At 42.1% G+C, this 16,239-nt stretch overlaps 1 protein-coding gene across 1 annotated transcript in view; it reads left to right on the top strand.

The window, feature by feature from the left end:
* LOC311000346 (laminin subunit alpha-3-like) overlaps positions 1-16,239 on the top strand; it is a 52,928-nt gene that overhangs the window by 31,311 nt on the left and 5,378 nt on the right. The window contains exons 33-69 of the mRNA XM_083991026.1: positions 247-458; positions 647-851; positions 2,161-2,305; positions 2,427-2,567; positions 2,945-3,106; positions 3,918-4,019; positions 4,112-4,195; positions 4,458-4,688; positions 7,301-7,414; positions 8,102-8,220; positions 8,326-8,406; positions 8,533-8,633; positions 8,744-8,797; positions 8,915-9,066; positions 9,585-9,695; positions 9,802-9,913; positions 10,033-10,200; positions 10,313-10,509; positions 10,714-10,830; positions 11,102-11,256; positions 11,487-11,628; positions 11,752-11,851; positions 11,932-12,048; positions 12,168-12,338; positions 12,437-12,588; positions 12,703-12,897; positions 12,988-13,133; positions 13,294-13,456; positions 13,564-13,691; positions 14,059-14,206; positions 14,311-14,406; positions 14,509-14,663; positions 14,753-14,870; positions 14,980-15,117; positions 15,223-15,353; positions 15,508-15,642; positions 15,797-15,917. Of these exons, the coding sequence (XP_083847152.1) occupies positions 247-458; positions 647-851; positions 2,161-2,305; positions 2,427-2,567; positions 2,945-3,106; positions 3,918-4,019; positions 4,112-4,195; positions 4,458-4,688; positions 7,301-7,414; positions 8,102-8,220; positions 8,326-8,406; positions 8,533-8,633; positions 8,744-8,797; positions 8,915-9,066; positions 9,585-9,695; positions 9,802-9,913; positions 10,033-10,200; positions 10,313-10,509; positions 10,714-10,830; positions 11,102-11,256; positions 11,487-11,628; positions 11,752-11,851; positions 11,932-12,048; positions 12,168-12,338; positions 12,437-12,588; positions 12,703-12,897; positions 12,988-13,133; positions 13,294-13,456; positions 13,564-13,691; positions 14,059-14,206; positions 14,311-14,406; positions 14,509-14,663; positions 14,753-14,870; positions 14,980-15,117; positions 15,223-15,353; positions 15,508-15,642; positions 15,797-15,917 (5,119 nt within the window). The remainder of the gene's footprint in view (positions 1-246; positions 459-646; positions 852-2,160; positions 2,306-2,426; positions 2,568-2,944; positions 3,107-3,917; positions 4,020-4,111; positions 4,196-4,457; positions 4,689-7,300; positions 7,415-8,101; positions 8,221-8,325; positions 8,407-8,532; positions 8,634-8,743; positions 8,798-8,914; positions 9,067-9,584; positions 9,696-9,801; positions 9,914-10,032; positions 10,201-10,312; positions 10,510-10,713; positions 10,831-11,101; positions 11,257-11,486; positions 11,629-11,751; positions 11,852-11,931; positions 12,049-12,167; positions 12,339-12,436; positions 12,589-12,702; positions 12,898-12,987; positions 13,134-13,293; positions 13,457-13,563; positions 13,692-14,058; positions 14,207-14,310; positions 14,407-14,508; positions 14,664-14,752; positions 14,871-14,979; positions 15,118-15,222; positions 15,354-15,507; positions 15,643-15,796; positions 15,918-16,239) is intronic.

A 16,239-nucleotide genomic window follows, 5' to 3' on the forward strand; every position in this document is an offset into this window, starting at 1 on the left:
TCCACCAATGCATTTGAATGGTGCTTTAGAGTTTGGATTTGTTTCCTTTCTCTCTTAATGTATGATATTGCTTCTATGTTTTTTCAGAGCAATGATCCGTTTGTCCAGCTTTAACAGTGCAGCAGTTTTACAATAATATTCACTACAGTGGAAGTTTATGTAAATTGTGCCCTCTAGCTGTAATAGTTGGGTATAAATCACTTAAATGCATTTGAATGAAGTCATTTTATTTTTCTGCGTCCTCAGCCCAAGAACTTCTTCCCAGTTCTGCAGAGACACTGCCCGCTCTCTCGTAGCAGCCTATAACGACGGAGCTCTGGCTTGCAACTGCGATAAGTCCGGCTCCACGGGGTCCACATGTGATCCAGTGGGAGGACAGTGTCCCTGCAGGCAGCACGTCATCGGTCGACAGTGCACGAAATGTGCCACTGGATATTATGGCTTCCCTTACTGCAGACGTGAGTCAACATTTACCTTTAACTTGTGTTGGCAGGTGAGGATACAGTACAGAATAAGAAGATGCCAAAAATATGCATGGATGTTACAAGCTCTAGTTCTTTACACAGCTTTTCATTTTAAATGATCACCTCCTCCCTGTAGCTTTCAAATGTATTGCATCTAATAAAACCCCTTATCTCTACTGCAGCATGCGAATGCGGTCGCCGACTGTGTGACGAGGTGACGGGACGCTGTATCTGCCCTCCTCAGACAGTCAAACCGGCCTGTGATGTGTGTCAGAATGAGACTTTCAACTACCACCCCTTGCTGGGTTGTGAGGGCTGTGAGTGCTCTCTGGATGGCATCAAAGCCAACGCAGGACCAGAGTGTGAACTCATCACTGGGCAGTGCAAGTGAGTAGAAATATGCAAGATAGTGGGCACTCATCAAAAGTATATTTTAGCATTTATTAGCATGCTGGGCAAATTAAACATTATGTAGTTTTGTTTACTGTGGATTGTATCCACACAGGGTCCACGTGTCATTGAGTTGGAGGATAGAATATGTTCAATTTTGATCTTTTAAAATATGTATTTTTCTCTTATTGCTTAAAGAGAGGGCTTCTTTTTTGATGAAGATGATCATTAACAGACTCAATTGAAACCTTAAAGGGACATTGTGTAACTTCTCCTGTTATCTATTCACGAAAATCGATTATTTCGTTCAAAAGTAATCAGTAATCCCCCCCATCAACAAACTGAAGTGTTCTGGTAAGCTCTGAATTTGCCGTTCATATCATTCATATATACATCGAGCGGGTAAGCTTGTGTCGCTATGTTTTTACGTTCAGTGGCAGCGTGACGGTAGGAAACCACGGAAACTCACCGGAGACACCGGAGCTGTGGGCTCAGGTCGAGGTGGCGTCTATGAAAAGTCACCGTGGTAACGCAGTGAGGAGGAATGGAGCGTTACACTGATGCTGCATTCACGTGCAGTCGGGCAGACGGCCGTCGGTAACAAATCTGTCGTCCATCTGCCGTCTGCCCAATTTCATGTGAATGCAGCATGAAACATACGATTGAGTTGCTTGCGATATACAACCGCAACGCTAGATGGGAGTAATTCTTCTTACGCAATGTACCTTTAAAGGTTTTCTGTTTTTTCACTTTTATTCTAGATTTGTCAGATAAACAGTTGAAATGTTACATGAAGATAAACATTGCTCAAATTCTTTTAATAATATTATTATTTTTTAATTTTTTACTAATCTTGCGATTTTGCAATTTCTCTGTAGCCTAGAGTTCCTGTTGAACAGCTGCACCAATAATGGTTTTCTTCCTTGCCAGTACACTTTCTCTTTCATGCACTAAATTTATGAGTGATGAAAAAGGCAGGAATGTGAGGCCTGCAGCTTCTATCAGTGAAAGTGTAAGGTGACACCAAACCACTTAGAAGTGATTAATGAGGGGATTAGCTCAGAGTCCAGTCATGCTGATGTGCAGATTGTCTTTTCTGTCATGTAGGTTTTCAGTCTCAAAGTCAGCTCCACCACCCTGTTGATGTGTTTTCTCCTATAAAAGATAATGGAATATGTGAACAAACTTAGCAGTGCATTCAATGTGTGTTTACTGCAATGTTCTATTCACAAAAAGTGACTTTATAAATGCACCAGAGTGAAGCCAGAATTTGACTTAATACTAATGTGACTGTTTTTCTACATAGCTGCAAGCCGAGGATTGGGGGCAGACAGTGTGATCGTTGTGCATCAGGTTTCTATCGCTTCCCTGACTGTGAACCTTGTAAATGTAATGACGGTGGTGTCACATCTAACATGTGCCACCCAGAAACAGGGAGGTGTCTCTGCAAGGTGAGTTAACCTGAGCTATTAAACCTCTGACTTTAAAACTCTTTCTTACTCATTTCCATTGGCTCATTTGTCTTTTCCTGCTCTGACCTCCTCCTCTCTGTTATTGCTAACACATTTGTAGAGAAATGTAGCTGGTATCAGGTGTGATACCTGTCGGGATGGTTCCTTCTATTTTGACTCCTCCAACCCTCACGGCTGTACCAGCTGCTTCTGCTTCGGAGCCACTGACCAGTGTCAGAGCTCCAGCAAACGCAGGGGGAAGGTGTGTGCTTGTGTTTCGTGTCCTTGCATGTCTATGAATGCCTGTGGAAATGTAATGCCTATGAAACCCTCTGGGTGAGAGCTGCTACATGTGTTAAATTAATACTGCACGTACAGGTGTGGTTCAGCATGTTGGTACTTTGGGCATCTGGGAACAGTTTATTATTCAGATTTATTTTCTTTTAATTTTTTTTGCATTTTAGTTATATTTGAAATGTTATTCCATGAATAGACATTACAAACATGAGGACAATATCAAGTCAAATCTCTTTGCTGTGTTTTCCACAAGAGTGAGGTGTGACACTACTCTAGTAGTACTCACAGTATAACTCACTTTTTGGATGGAGTTTTCTCTTTAATTCGCCTTCCTGTTATTAGTTTGTTGGGATGCGGGGCTGGCGTTTGGAGAGACCTGACCAGGTGGAGGTCCCCTCTGTGCTGAACCCAACCAGTAACACAGTGGTGGCAGACATCCAGGAGCTTCCTCCTGCTGTTCAGTCTCTACACTGGGTGGCACCACAGTCCTACCTGGGAGACAGGGTGAGTCAGCGGACAGAGACAATGCCAAGACAACGTGAAAGTTGTTGTCAATAAGTGTTTACTTAGGTTTAAGATATGGTGCTGTATTTCAACAGTAATAGGTTTAAAGTTATTTTCTTTATTCAAAATCAATACAAAAAAAACTCTTGTGTCTTATTTTCAGAGTTTTGTCTGTCTGTCCCTATTTTACTAATCTGAGGAACTTACTTGAAACTGAAAATATCAATGTTAACTTTTAGCTACTTTATGGTTCACTTTACCTACATAACTTACCAGTGTTATGTGTATTGGGCATTTGAAGTGTGTTTTGAAATACACGGTTGCCCATGAAGTTAGAATAATTTTGTTTTCAGACACATTCCTCTTTTTATTCCTATTATAAAGGTTAATTGTGGTTTAATTGTCAGAGTGATATGTTTGGAAGAGATTGATCAATACAGTTTTGAGAAGATATACACTTTATTTATCAAGAACAAATCACATTGTCAGAATCATTTCATGAGAAGAGGTTAAAAAAATATTTCATTTCAACTTTATGGGCAACCATGTATTTGAGTTCAGATAATATTATGAAATGATATTATGTTTTAATTTTCCTCCAACCTTTTGTATTTTGCAATGTTCCTGTATTCTTTGGAAATATGCTGATATATTGACTGATGGTGACCTCATCATTTGCTTCCTAGTTGAGAAATAAGACGCAGGTTGCATAAACACAGAATTTTCAAATTATCTCTTATATTTCAGCTCAGACCGTTTCCACAGTTGCAGACAAACTGAAAGATTAACTTTTTTCCTTTTGTTTTACTAGGTTACATCTTATGGTGGTTTCCTCACCTACCAGTCCAAGTCCTTTGGGATTCCCAGTGAGGGGATGACTCTGATGGACAGAAAACCGGATGTTGTGCTGACTGTGCGTAGCGTCACAAATTTCTTCATTCTTAGATGTCTCTTTTGTCAGTGACAGAAACACAGCTCATTTATCCATGTTGTATTTCCCTTTAGGGTCAGGGTATGACCCTGATCCACATGGCTCCACAAGTCCATCAGCCAGACAGGCTGTACCAGGGCAGAGTCCACCTCGTGGAGGTAAAGAACGCACCAGTTCCTCACTCCTAGTTTAAGATCCAAATCTTGTGATATTAATTTAAGCACATGTGATATGCCAGCATTGGAAGGACTGAACTAGATAGGTATAATTTAATAACATGTTGGACAAATGTGCTGTACAGTATACAGTAAGGCACCTCTCTGTTTTAGGTCCTCTTAATACAAGATGAAAAATGTTTTTTTGAATGGACTCCCTTTTTTATCAGCATTAGTGCCCCAATAACAAATCTGTTGCCTGCAGGGAAACTGGCGCCACGCTATTACCAACAGGCCTGTGTCCAGAGAGGAACTCATGATGGTCCTGGCTGGTCTGGAGGGCCTGAGGATCCAGGCCTTGTACTACACACAGAGCCAGAGGCTCAGCCTGGGGGAGGTGGGCTTGGAGGAGGCGACTAATACAGGGACGGGAGGTCCCGCAAACACGGTGGAGCGTTGTTCCTGCCCTCCTGAGTACACTGGAGATTCCTGTGAGGTGAGAAATTTCAGAGACCTGTGATATTGCTTGCCTAGAATAAAATTCAGTTTAACACAAGTTCAGAGTGTTTAAAAAGTGGGTGGAAGCTTTGGAGACAAAAACTCATAGGATTTAATCACCACTGAACCCACTGAACCTTTATCCACTTTATCCAAAAACTTTCACTTGGAGAACACATGGAAAAAAACTACAAAGAGAACCAGTCTTAGATACAGTGGAAATGACAAGCAAGGGTGGAGCAAGGTGTTGACGAATAAGCCAGGCCTCATTCTCAGATTTTTAGGGTGTTCTGACACGCCTGAGCCAAGTACCACACCCTTTACCTAAGGGTGAAAAAAGTCATCAGCTGAGGAGCTGCGGGTGGACTGTACTGGAAAAAACCGGCCGGATTGTGTAGCCCCGGGCTGGGATATGTTGCACAATCACGCAGACATAATATTAGTGATTCTACAGCTATAATCACTGGCATGGCTACAGCTCCCAGAAATGTAGTATAAACAAGCATGATGTAGTTGCTAAGGAAAGGCTTTACTTGAATTCTTTTTATCCTGGGAATGGCGCTGATTCGACTTACAGTGTTTGTGCTTCTCAAATCGGATCTGTATGCACATGATTGAAGCAGTTATACCCACAAAACCAAAATGAAAATTAGAATGACGCAACCGTTAATAAAAAAAAAAAGGTTTTCATAAACCACATTAGTAGAGCGGAACAGTTTTTAATATGTGAGGATGTGCTGTTGCCAAAGATGCGGTAACCAAGTGATTGGGAGTGTTTGATGGAAGCTGATTATGTGTGCCCCGAGGTGGTATGACAGGGCGCCTCACCTTCACAGGTAGGTGGGGTGTGGCAGTTAGCAACACAATGTTACTCATAAACCTGAGTGTGCACTTGAACTGTCTGTCTGTGTGTGTGTGTGTGTGTGTGTGTGTCTGTAGGTACAGTTGCCACACCTATCTGTGTCTGTTGTGTGTTTGAGGAGCGTGATTCAGGTGTGAGTTTGTTGTCTGCGGATGTCTGACTTTCCTCTCAGTCACATATGCTTTCATAAAAACCGTTACACACACATGCACACGCATCAGAATATGAATATACAGTTTAATTTATTTTTTTTCGTGCTTTTTGAGTGTAGGGTTTATCACCACACCCTGGCCGATTTAAGTAAACACAGTTTTTCTCTATTCAGAAATGCTAATAGTAGATTTCCTGCATGTTGTCTGGGCACCCACATGTTTCTTGATGTATCTCAAACAATTCTGTCTTTGTTGTGTGTGTGTGTGTGTGTGTGTGTATGGGAGAAAAAGGAGAGAGAGAGAGAGAGCTTGTAAACACTTGCATGTGCGTGCTTGTACACCTGCATACACTCATAGTGATCTACAAGTCTGAGTCAGGTAAAAAACGGGGCGTGTCCTCTCTGGGTGCGTGTGTGTGACTGCGAGGATGTGTGCTTAAGAGGCTGAGGCAGGGGAGAGCAGATCATTATTTCACACAGACCAAATGCAAGGAATGTCAGATACGCATATGGATAGACGGCGATGTACTACGGTTCTGCTAAGGACCCTGATATGTTGGACTTTGATTGGACTTTGCTGCGCTGGCCCCAGGCCCTTCAGGAGAGGGGAGCGAACCCGTTACCCCAGACATCACGACAGATGGTCTCAGAGGATACAGTACCCTTCGCTTCACGACCGGGGAACTCAGCAGATAGCGTTTCCATCAGTAAATGACGAAGGCACCCAAGTGGTCCGCTACCCCTCGGACGGAGGACAGAGGGTTCAGTATCCCTCAGTTAATGATGAGGCCGGTTCTCAGATTCAGGTAAAAACCCGTGAAGATGTGATGGAACTTGTTGAAGGGATCTTGTTTCGCTCTACGTACGCTGTGCGTTACAGTTGTCACTGCCTCAGGTGTGGATGGTTGGTGACTTGAGGAATGTTATCTCTGAAGGCAAAGGTCATGCTTTGACTCCTCAGTGTTAATTGTTAATGACAGCCGTTTTAGGTCAGGTTCATTACCACGTGACACCAAGCAGAGCTGCTGTATGGGTGGTAGTTTTTAATTGTTTATTGTAAATAGTGGCTAAATCTCTGGAAACACTGGTATGTTTAGATGCTAAATTTACAATTTATGACTTTGGTCCCTGTTGAACCAAAGAGTTTTTTCAAGGTTAGGTAATGTTGTAATAATGTCTACCCTCAGAAGATAGGAACTTAGCAGTTTTATGGGCTTCATTTATACACAGTACATATGTTTTGTGCATAGACAAGATGGATTTTTGTATTACAATAAACAGCACTAATTCCTTTAAGCGTTTAATTCATTGGATTTCACCGCAACAGATCTAATCTTTAAAATGTTTCTCAACTGAATTCAGTGCTGTGTATCCTTATATATAATGTTATACATATTATATTACATTAATATAACATGAGAGCAGATTTAATTTAATTCTCTTTAATCTAAATTCAATTTTTCCACCCTCTGTATCATAATTGTTATTACAAAATTGCTTTTAAATTCAGTTCTACTTACACGGTCACGATGGGGTCCATGTTTTGTACTGTGTACAGGCAGCATCTTGAGTAATCATGTCTGTGTGTCTTTTTCAGAAATGTGCTCCTGGTTACTACAGAGATGGCAGCGGGCCTTACGTGGGCCGCTGTGTGCCCTGCAAGTGCAACGGTCTGGCCGACGAGTGTGAAGACGGGACAGGAAGGTGTCTGGTAAGTTTCCCTTATCGATGATTTCATGACCGCAGGTGTGGTTGGACGCTCACTCATACACAGTAAAATCAAGTGTGATTACATGAGCCCTGCTGACTCCATAGTGAGCCACTGTTTGGTCAGAGTCTAGACTTCTCACCCGCAGGGTACATCTGTGGGCGACGTTTCATCACCCAGCCCTGCCTCTTTGCCCATCATGCGTTTTTTTTTTTCTTCTACCACCACATCAAGTACAAGTTCCTGTTAGAGGGCCCCTCTCTTTCATTATTATCTTTGTGGGGAAGATGAGCCTTTACCAGTTTCAAAATCTTGGCCATCTCTCTTGTGTTCTTATGTAAGACACTCAAGACTGGGCCTGTGCTGTGTGTGCAATGTGCACTTGAATCCACACCCTTACAGCTCCAAGTCAAATGGACACAAACACTCTCTGTGGACTGCATCAGACACACTCTTTGTGACTGATTGGGAATGAATCATATTTTCTCTCTGCCCCTAGATGTTTGCATTCCTTTATCAGTGTAATAAAAGGCCCATGTCTGGTTGATTTGGTACAGCATGTGTTTGTAAAAGGCTGGTGGCAGCGCAGCCATAACACTTAGTCTTGTTTTTTTAATACAGTGTCTGGTATTTTTGCTTCATCACAGTTTGCAAGCGGTTTAATGAATACATCACTTTTTTTTTTTCCAGAACTGTCAGTACAACACAGCTGGGGACCAATGTGAACGCTGCAAAGAAGGTTACTATGGAAACGCGGCTCAGAGGACTTGCAGATTGTGCCCGTGCCCATTCAGCGTGCCCTCAAACAGGTGGGTGGAAAAAAAAAACAGAACACCCCTGAACAGCTGTGCTATGTAATTAAGTAGAAATGTATAATTCAGGAATTAAATCATAATCTCGCTATCACTCCACAGTTTTGCGGTGGGATGCAAAGAGGTGTTTGGAGACTTCCAGTGTATCTGCAGACCAGGCTACACTGGTGAGAAGTGTGAGAGGTGAGTGTCAGGATGGGCCAGTCGGTCTATTAGCAGCAAGAAATGATGTTGAAATTCTGAGCAGATACTGTAGATGCATTTAAATTTAGTCTCTTATTCTGTCTCTCTTTTCCTTCTTTGCCATAGATGTGCTCCTGGTTACTATGGTGACCCAGTGACTCCAGGTGGAAGTTGTAAGCCCTGTAAATGCAATGGCAACGGTAACAACTGCGATTCCCGCACCGGAGGTTAGTTTGTGGACTGACATTTTCAAAAACAATACATTCATTCACAATATGTTTGTGCCACATGTTAGTCAGTTTCATTCATTTAAATGTATTTTTCATGTTTTTCGTAGTTTGCAAGAACACACTGGAGCCTGGAGACACGAACACAGATGGGAGCTGTCAAGGTAAATAAATGAGCATGATGATGAAAAAGAAGTGACATCTAACTCTTGGACATTGCAGAGTTTGTGTTTTGTTGCCGAGGGGTCATTTGTGAGTCAAATCCTCCTTATGTGTTGCAGAGTGTGACAGTTGCGCCCAGACGTTACTAAGTGATCTGGAGAAGTTGGATGATGAGCTGGGAAAGATCAAGGCTCAGCTGGACAACGCCAGTGCCAGTGCCTCCTCTCAGGACAGGCTGAAGAAGCTGGAGAAGGCCGTGTCGGACACCAAGGTAACATGCCAGTTTTCTGCAACAATTTCCTCAGACCACAGACGTGACTGAAGAATAAATGAAGATGTTTATAAAAGGTCACAGATACAAATTCAAACGATGTCAGGTCCGAGTGCCAAATGTACGACTATAAGCACAACAAGATCTGGCCACTCACACATGCACACAAACAGCGCGGCGCAGGATGGGTGTGCTTGTTCAAACATTCGAGATCCCTGCTGATAAGCAATCTCAGTGAATTTTGTCCCACATCCTGTGTGTCAACACGAGTTAGAGACTACACCACTGGATGCCAGTGTTTGTCGGGGCAACTTGTCGTTTCTCATTCCCACATAATCCGAGTGTTAGATCCACCTTATTCAAGAGCACATTCGTTGCTCGTTTATGACGTGCAGGTAAATAATTCCCACAGCACTGTTTGAAAACAGCCCTGTCAGCCTTAAGCTTTACCGCAACAACACACAACATCTGAATTTGCCTCTATGCATCTCACTTTCCTGCTCCTTTGCTTCTTGCAGACTCTTGTCAACAAATTCAGCTCTGCAGTCAACATCCAAAGGTCCAGAGTCAACCAGCTGGAAGACGACATGAGCACTCTCACAGACGACATCAGCTCCCTCAAAGACAAGGTAGAGTGCTGGAGCCAGCGTCCGGCTTTTCAGTAATATATCAGCATGGTACAATAAGTGGGAAAATGTGTGTAAATGTGCATTGTCTCTGTGTGTTTTTATGTAGGCAGATAAAAGTGCTACCGATGCTGACAAAGCAGTGGCAGATGTAGAGAAAACCCACAAGAGGGCAAAGGATCTGGACTCAGAGATCCGAAACATGCTCAAGAAAATCCAAGGTGACGAGAAAAATGTCTTTATCTACACTTGGGGTCGTTTGTGCACGTCCCATAACATTTAATGCCACTATCAGAACCTAAACATTTGTTTGACTGAGTGTTTTTTTTTGTGTTTGAAGCTCTGCTCGACCAGCTGAATGAGGCAGGCACCAGCGGTGATGTGGTGCCCAATGAAAGCCTGGCTAAAATGTTGGAAGATGCCCGGCGCATGGTGAACGAGATGGATAGGAGGGACTTCACCCCTCAGAAGACAGCTGCCGAGAAAGAGAGGGACGAGGCCCAGAAATGTACGAGACTTAGCCTCTATGTAGCAATTTCAGCACATTCTTCTAAAACATACTATGTAGATGTATCGGTGCCGACTGTCCAGTAAGACGTCTTTTCTATTCTTTTCTCCAGTGCTTGACCACATCAAAGCAAATGTAAGTAAACAGTGTGTCCAGAACGAGGAGGCAGCAGACAAGATTCGAGGTCTTCTGAAGACTTACGAAGACAAGCTGGAGGACCTGAACGCGGCTCTGAAGGAGGCGTCAGACTTGGTGAAAAAAGCCAACGCTGAGAACGGGCTCAACGCTCAGGCACTGGATGACCTGCAGGTAACTTTACAAGTCATTTATCAGTCACGAGGAGTGTGTGTGAACTTGTTAGTTAATAGTTAGCAAATTTGCTGAAGAAGGGATACAATGAAGATATGCTTTATTCATTTGCTATCAACTTTATTGTAAATTATTATCTCAGTGTTACTGTTAGTGCCAGTCATCACACAGTTGTAATGATATTCATTCATGTGCTTCCCACAGAAACGTATTGAGAACCTCAAAAAGGAGCGAGAGATTGTTGAGGACCAGATGGCCTTGGCAAAGAAAGAGCTGCAGAAAACTGACGACCTGGTGAAAAAGCTCACCAACAGTAAAACGGTACATTTGATCTTATACCTTCATGTACTCAAAGTATACAGTATACTACTTGTTCATCTTTTACTTTACAGGCCGTATTGTTTTGACACTCTGTAGCTATGTCATAGTTAACGGACCGATCTCTGATTCCACATCAGGGGGCCGCCAGGTCCTAACTCGCCATCCACTCAGATAACTATCAGTGTTTTGTTCCCTGTGCTCTGATGTGAAGTAAATGGCTTTTTTCTGCTGTTCTAAAACTTGCACCCATTCCTGTGCCTTTCTGCTTTAGGAGTATGAACAGCTGGCAGCACAGCTGGACGGTGCCAAGACTGATTTGACCAAGAAGGTGAATGAGATTACCAAAGCAGCAGCCAAGGAGGGCATCGTGGAGGCTGCAGAGGATCATGCGAAAAATCTTCAGAAGCTGGCCAAGGAACTTGAAGAGTAGGTTTATTGTGCAAAGAGGACTGACACTTTATCTCAGTCAGTATAACCTGATGTTTAATAAGTGGATTTCAGCGACACAGTGTTGTTTATGCTGAGATTTCCCTCCTGTTTCACTGCTATTTAAGCAGAGTCTGCCAGTTGTTACTACTTGAGATTTGTATCTTTCTTTTTGCTTTCATTCTTGTGTCTCTTGTGGTTGATTTTCCCTCTTGTGTTATCTTGTGCAGTGCCGTGAAAAATGCGAGCGGACGTACTGAGGTGCGCAACGCCAAAGATGCTATCGATGCCTACAAGAACATCACAGATGCCATTAATGCTGCTGAGGCGGCAGCGAACGAGGCCAAAGACGCAGCAGACAACGCCTTGAATGTAAGCGACACATTATATTTTCACTTTCCACACTTTCTTATGGCACAGCATGAAATACATTAATAATATTAATACTTCACACTTGATAGTATTTAAAAACAATGATGTCTTATCTTCCATCAGAATGTAAACAACCAGAAACTCACAGAAAGAGCAAAGGACCTGAAAGAGACTGGCGATGACCTGCTGGCGAATGCACGCGACGCAGATAAAGACCTAAAGAGTAAACAGCTCTCTTTTTAACCAGTCTTTTTTTTTAGTGACCCCAAAACCCAGGCACTAATCTTTGTATTTCTTAATTAGACGCCACCGGTGAACTCAATGACCTGAAGAAGCGCATCGATGATGCTAAGAAGAAGAAGAAAGCTCTTGAGAAAGACCTACTTGACGCTGAGAACGACCTAAATGACATTGGCAGAGGTAAAGCAAGTCGAGGCATGACAGGATTAACGTGACAGCTAAAGTGAATGTGTTTAAGTCTGATGCCAGAATTAATATTTCCTCTGTGTTTTGCTTAATCACTCATTTCCCCCATGCAGATGACATTGCTAATATGATTGATGAAGCCAAAAGAAAGGCGGCTTTAGCCAATGACACAGCCAGCAACACTATGAACAAACTAGAAGACATCAAAAAAGAAGTTGACAAGATCAATGTCTCTCCTGTGGACCCTAACCTGAGCAATGTATTGGACAACGTGGACAAGTCAGGTGAGAAGTTGAAACAATGTCATAGGCACATATGTCTATATGTACATATAGTATATAGTATATACAAGTTAAGACTGACTGTTATCCTCTCCCTGCAGTGAAGGACTTACTGAACACCATCCCATCTCTCAATGACAAGATCTCAGAGGTGGAGAACCTTTCATCCCAGTTCTCACCCATTAGCAACATCACTGACAACATCAAGAAGATCAAAGATCTCATTGAACAAGCCCGAGATGCAGCTAACAGGGTGAGGTCCCGCACTGTGAATACATCCAAACATACCCATGTTATGTATGCACCTCTAAGCCCAATCTGAACAAACTTTAACCTAAAATCTCTTTTTTTCATATGTTCTCTCCAGATCTCGATCCCGATGAAGTTCACAGGCGAGGGCCACGTGGAGCTGCGTCCACCAAGGGACCTGGAGGATCTGAAGGCCTACACATCTCTGTCTCTGTCGCTGCAGAGACCTCAGGGCAGGGGAGATGGAAGAAGACGACGCAGACAGGCCTCAGACAAAGGCGACATGTTTGTCATGTACCTCGGCAATAGAGATGTAAGTGACTCCAAATGCACACCAGTACTTACAGGCATACAGATTTACTTTGTAATTATAGACAAGATGTTAACAAACTGTGTTTTGCAGTCCAAAAACTACATAGGTATGTATTTGAAGGACAATAAGCTGCACGGTGTGTACAAGCTCAACGGGAAGGAGATCACGATCGATTCGGGCTACATCACCAAGTCTGCATCTGAACCGGCCAAGTTTGACAAAGTGGACCTCAACAGGTAAACTGACAGCTAATTAGTCATCCATCTGTTTTCAGTGTCAATGCACATTTATGTTTCATTTCCACTCTTTTCCACTGCAACTTGCTACATCACCGTCTCCACTTTAAAGATGTGATGCCTGTATAAATTTGGATATATTTTCTGTCTTATAATTTAGAATTTACCAAGATGCAGAGATGATCCTTACCAAAGATATCACCAATCCCACTCCTGGTGGTCCCATTAAGAGCAGCAAGAAAGGAGAGGAAAACAAGAACCTCCTGGACCTCAGCCCCAATGATATTGTTTTCTATGTCGGAGGCTACCCGTCCAACTTCACTGTAAGCAGCAGAAGAAAAATAATTGCTGTTATTGCTTTAATGTTTCTATTTGTATTATTTTATTAGCATGTTTTATTAATAACTTTCCCTGTTGTGCTTCTCCACAGCCACCAGCTTCTCTGAAGTACCCCAACTACAAGGGTTGCATTGAGTTCTCCTCCTTTAATGACAGAGTCGTCAGTCTCTATAATTTCCAAAATAAAGAGAATATTAATGTGGAGTTGCCATGCAAGAGGTACGTCCCGATATGATTAACACTGAGAGAAACTAGATGCACTTTAAAACAATTAAAATGCTTGATGGCTTCTCTTTAATGGTGCAATATGCTGTGTCATTACAAAATACAGCTGATAAATCAGGTAATCTGCATATTGCCTGCCTTGGATTAGGTTGGTAACATATCAGTTCCTTTTCTGCTTTTCGTCTAGTAGTTACTGCAATAGCCCAGCACTGTGATCAGGAAAAGGAATTGTTTTGTATAGAAAAGGGAATTGATGAAATAGGCCTTCAAGACAAACAGGATTTTAACATTTTCTTAGGAATAATGTTCTCAGTTTCAGAAAGTTGAGATATTTTAAAACCTAATTTCCCCCTCTGTCCAGGTATGTACCACCAATGGACTCTGACTACTTTGAAGGCACTGGATATGGCAGATTGGTGGTTGGCAAAATATCCTCCAGAGCGCTCCTCATCACTATGTCCATCTATGCTCGGTCAGAAAACGGTCTACTCTTATTCATGCCAAATAAGGTAAATTATTGTTCATGTTATTACTGTATTGGTAGAATATATAGAAACAGAATTATAGCTGCTTTTTCCACAATGGTGATTATTCTGTTTCCTCTTCAACATAGGACAATTACTTCATGGTGACAATAGAGAAGGGTGTCATCGTCATACGTAGTAATTCCGGCAATGGACCAGCAACAGAAAATGTGAAAACATTCCCGGTAAGAAGCGTTATTTTGTGTTGTTTTCTTCAAGATCTCGCACACAGATAAGACAAGAATTGTTTTTTAACCACATCTCACTTCTCTCTCTTTTTTCCACAGAACTCTGGTTGGGTAGATATCCTCATCATCACACGCAAAGGAGAACTTAAAGTACGCGTAGACAATGTAGACAGCGCCAAACTCCAAGCTGAGTACAACCTTGACGACTTTGAAGAATTGTACCTTGGTGGTGCGCCAATGAACGTGAGGGAAAGGTACGTGGTTTTTCCATTTAGCTTGTTATCATGTATCGTGAGTTATAGCAAGTAATTTAATTTACTAAATTTCCTGTTTCTCCTCACAGATATAACATCACAATGCAACCATTCAAAGGATGCTTGAAGAATCTGAAGATGCAGCAAACCTTTAAACCCATTGATGAGCAAGTGGGCATCAGCAAAGGTTGTCCCAAGGATAACCTGGTAGGACATGAACTTTTGCGAAACCAGTTTGCACATTCGTATCTCTGCCCAGACCACAGTGAGGTTGTGTGTCTAATGAGTTAATGCATCGTCCATATTCTCTCTCTAGGTTACTCGTAAAGCCGAGTTCAGCTTGGGGAGCACCTTGTTATCTAATTTCAACTTAAACCTGGCCAACGACATTACCGTCTCTCTCGGATTCAAGAGCACAGAGAATCAGGGTCTCATTCTTCAGGACAAGGACAAGGTCAGTCTTTACATTCAGTATCTTTTGTAATTACATCCTTTAAGATCTGAATTCAGTGACTCAGATTTGTAAAAATCTTGCACTTCTTTTATTGTTTTTCTCCAGGCTAATGGCATCAATCTTGCATTGGAAAATGGCCACTTGATTTTCACCTTCGACAACAAGATGTGGAAATCTAACAAACAATACAATGATGGCAAGTGGCATTACTTGACTGCAACCAGAAGAGCTGGAAGGTATGAAGAAGGCAGTGATTATATTTTATTATATTATATTTCAAAAACATTCGTGTGGCATCTATGCGAGAAGTTTCAAACAACAACAAAGTAAATCACTACAACACAAATAAAATTGTTAACAATAAATACTATGATGATTTTCCTACAACAGCGTTAATCTGCTCATCGATGATGAAGATAATGGTCAAGAGCAGAGTGGCAGCATTTCCATACCTAACACACCTGGATTTTTAACACTGGGAAAAGACCAGTTCAAAGGCTGCATTTCCAACCTCTACACCAGACGGTAATGTTTCCTCACTCTGCATCACTCTAAAATACTCTAGTTCAAAATGTACTGTATGTAGTGCACAGTTCTTATCTGTATGTGCACGGTTCATGATTACTGCTTGACGTACTATGTTTGTATGTTGCCTGAATGTTTTTGTTTGTATTTGCAGACCAGACCATCTGTTCAAGGCTGAGGACTTGAGCTTCTTCACAGGCACCGGAGACGTCCTGCTTGACATGTGCACTTCTGACAGTCCTGCGCAACTGATGCTGGATCGCTATTCTAAGAAGGTGAGGGTTTGTCTTACATTCTCACACACACTGTAATCCATTTCGTTTATCTGTTTATTCAGAGAGATCATATTCAAAACATTAAAAAGTGATCAGAGAATTTACCTGGATCCTTTTTTTTTCTTAATCAAGAGCTGTTATTGTTAAATTACTGGGGCAATTCATTGTATTTCAGTGCATAACTGTTAAAACTAACATGTTTAGTGTGAACATGGTGACTTGATGATGATTGATTCCACTCGCTAGCAGTAAGTCATGCCGCAGCTCATTCTTGCACAGTGTTTTGTTGACATTGTTTACATTATATTTTGCTGCCTCATTT

Source organism: Trachurus trachurus, assembly GCF_905171665.1.
Source record: "Trachurus trachurus genome assembly, chromosome: 17".
Lineage (NCBI taxonomy): Eukaryota > Metazoa > Chordata > Actinopteri > Carangiformes > Carangidae > Trachurus > Trachurus trachurus.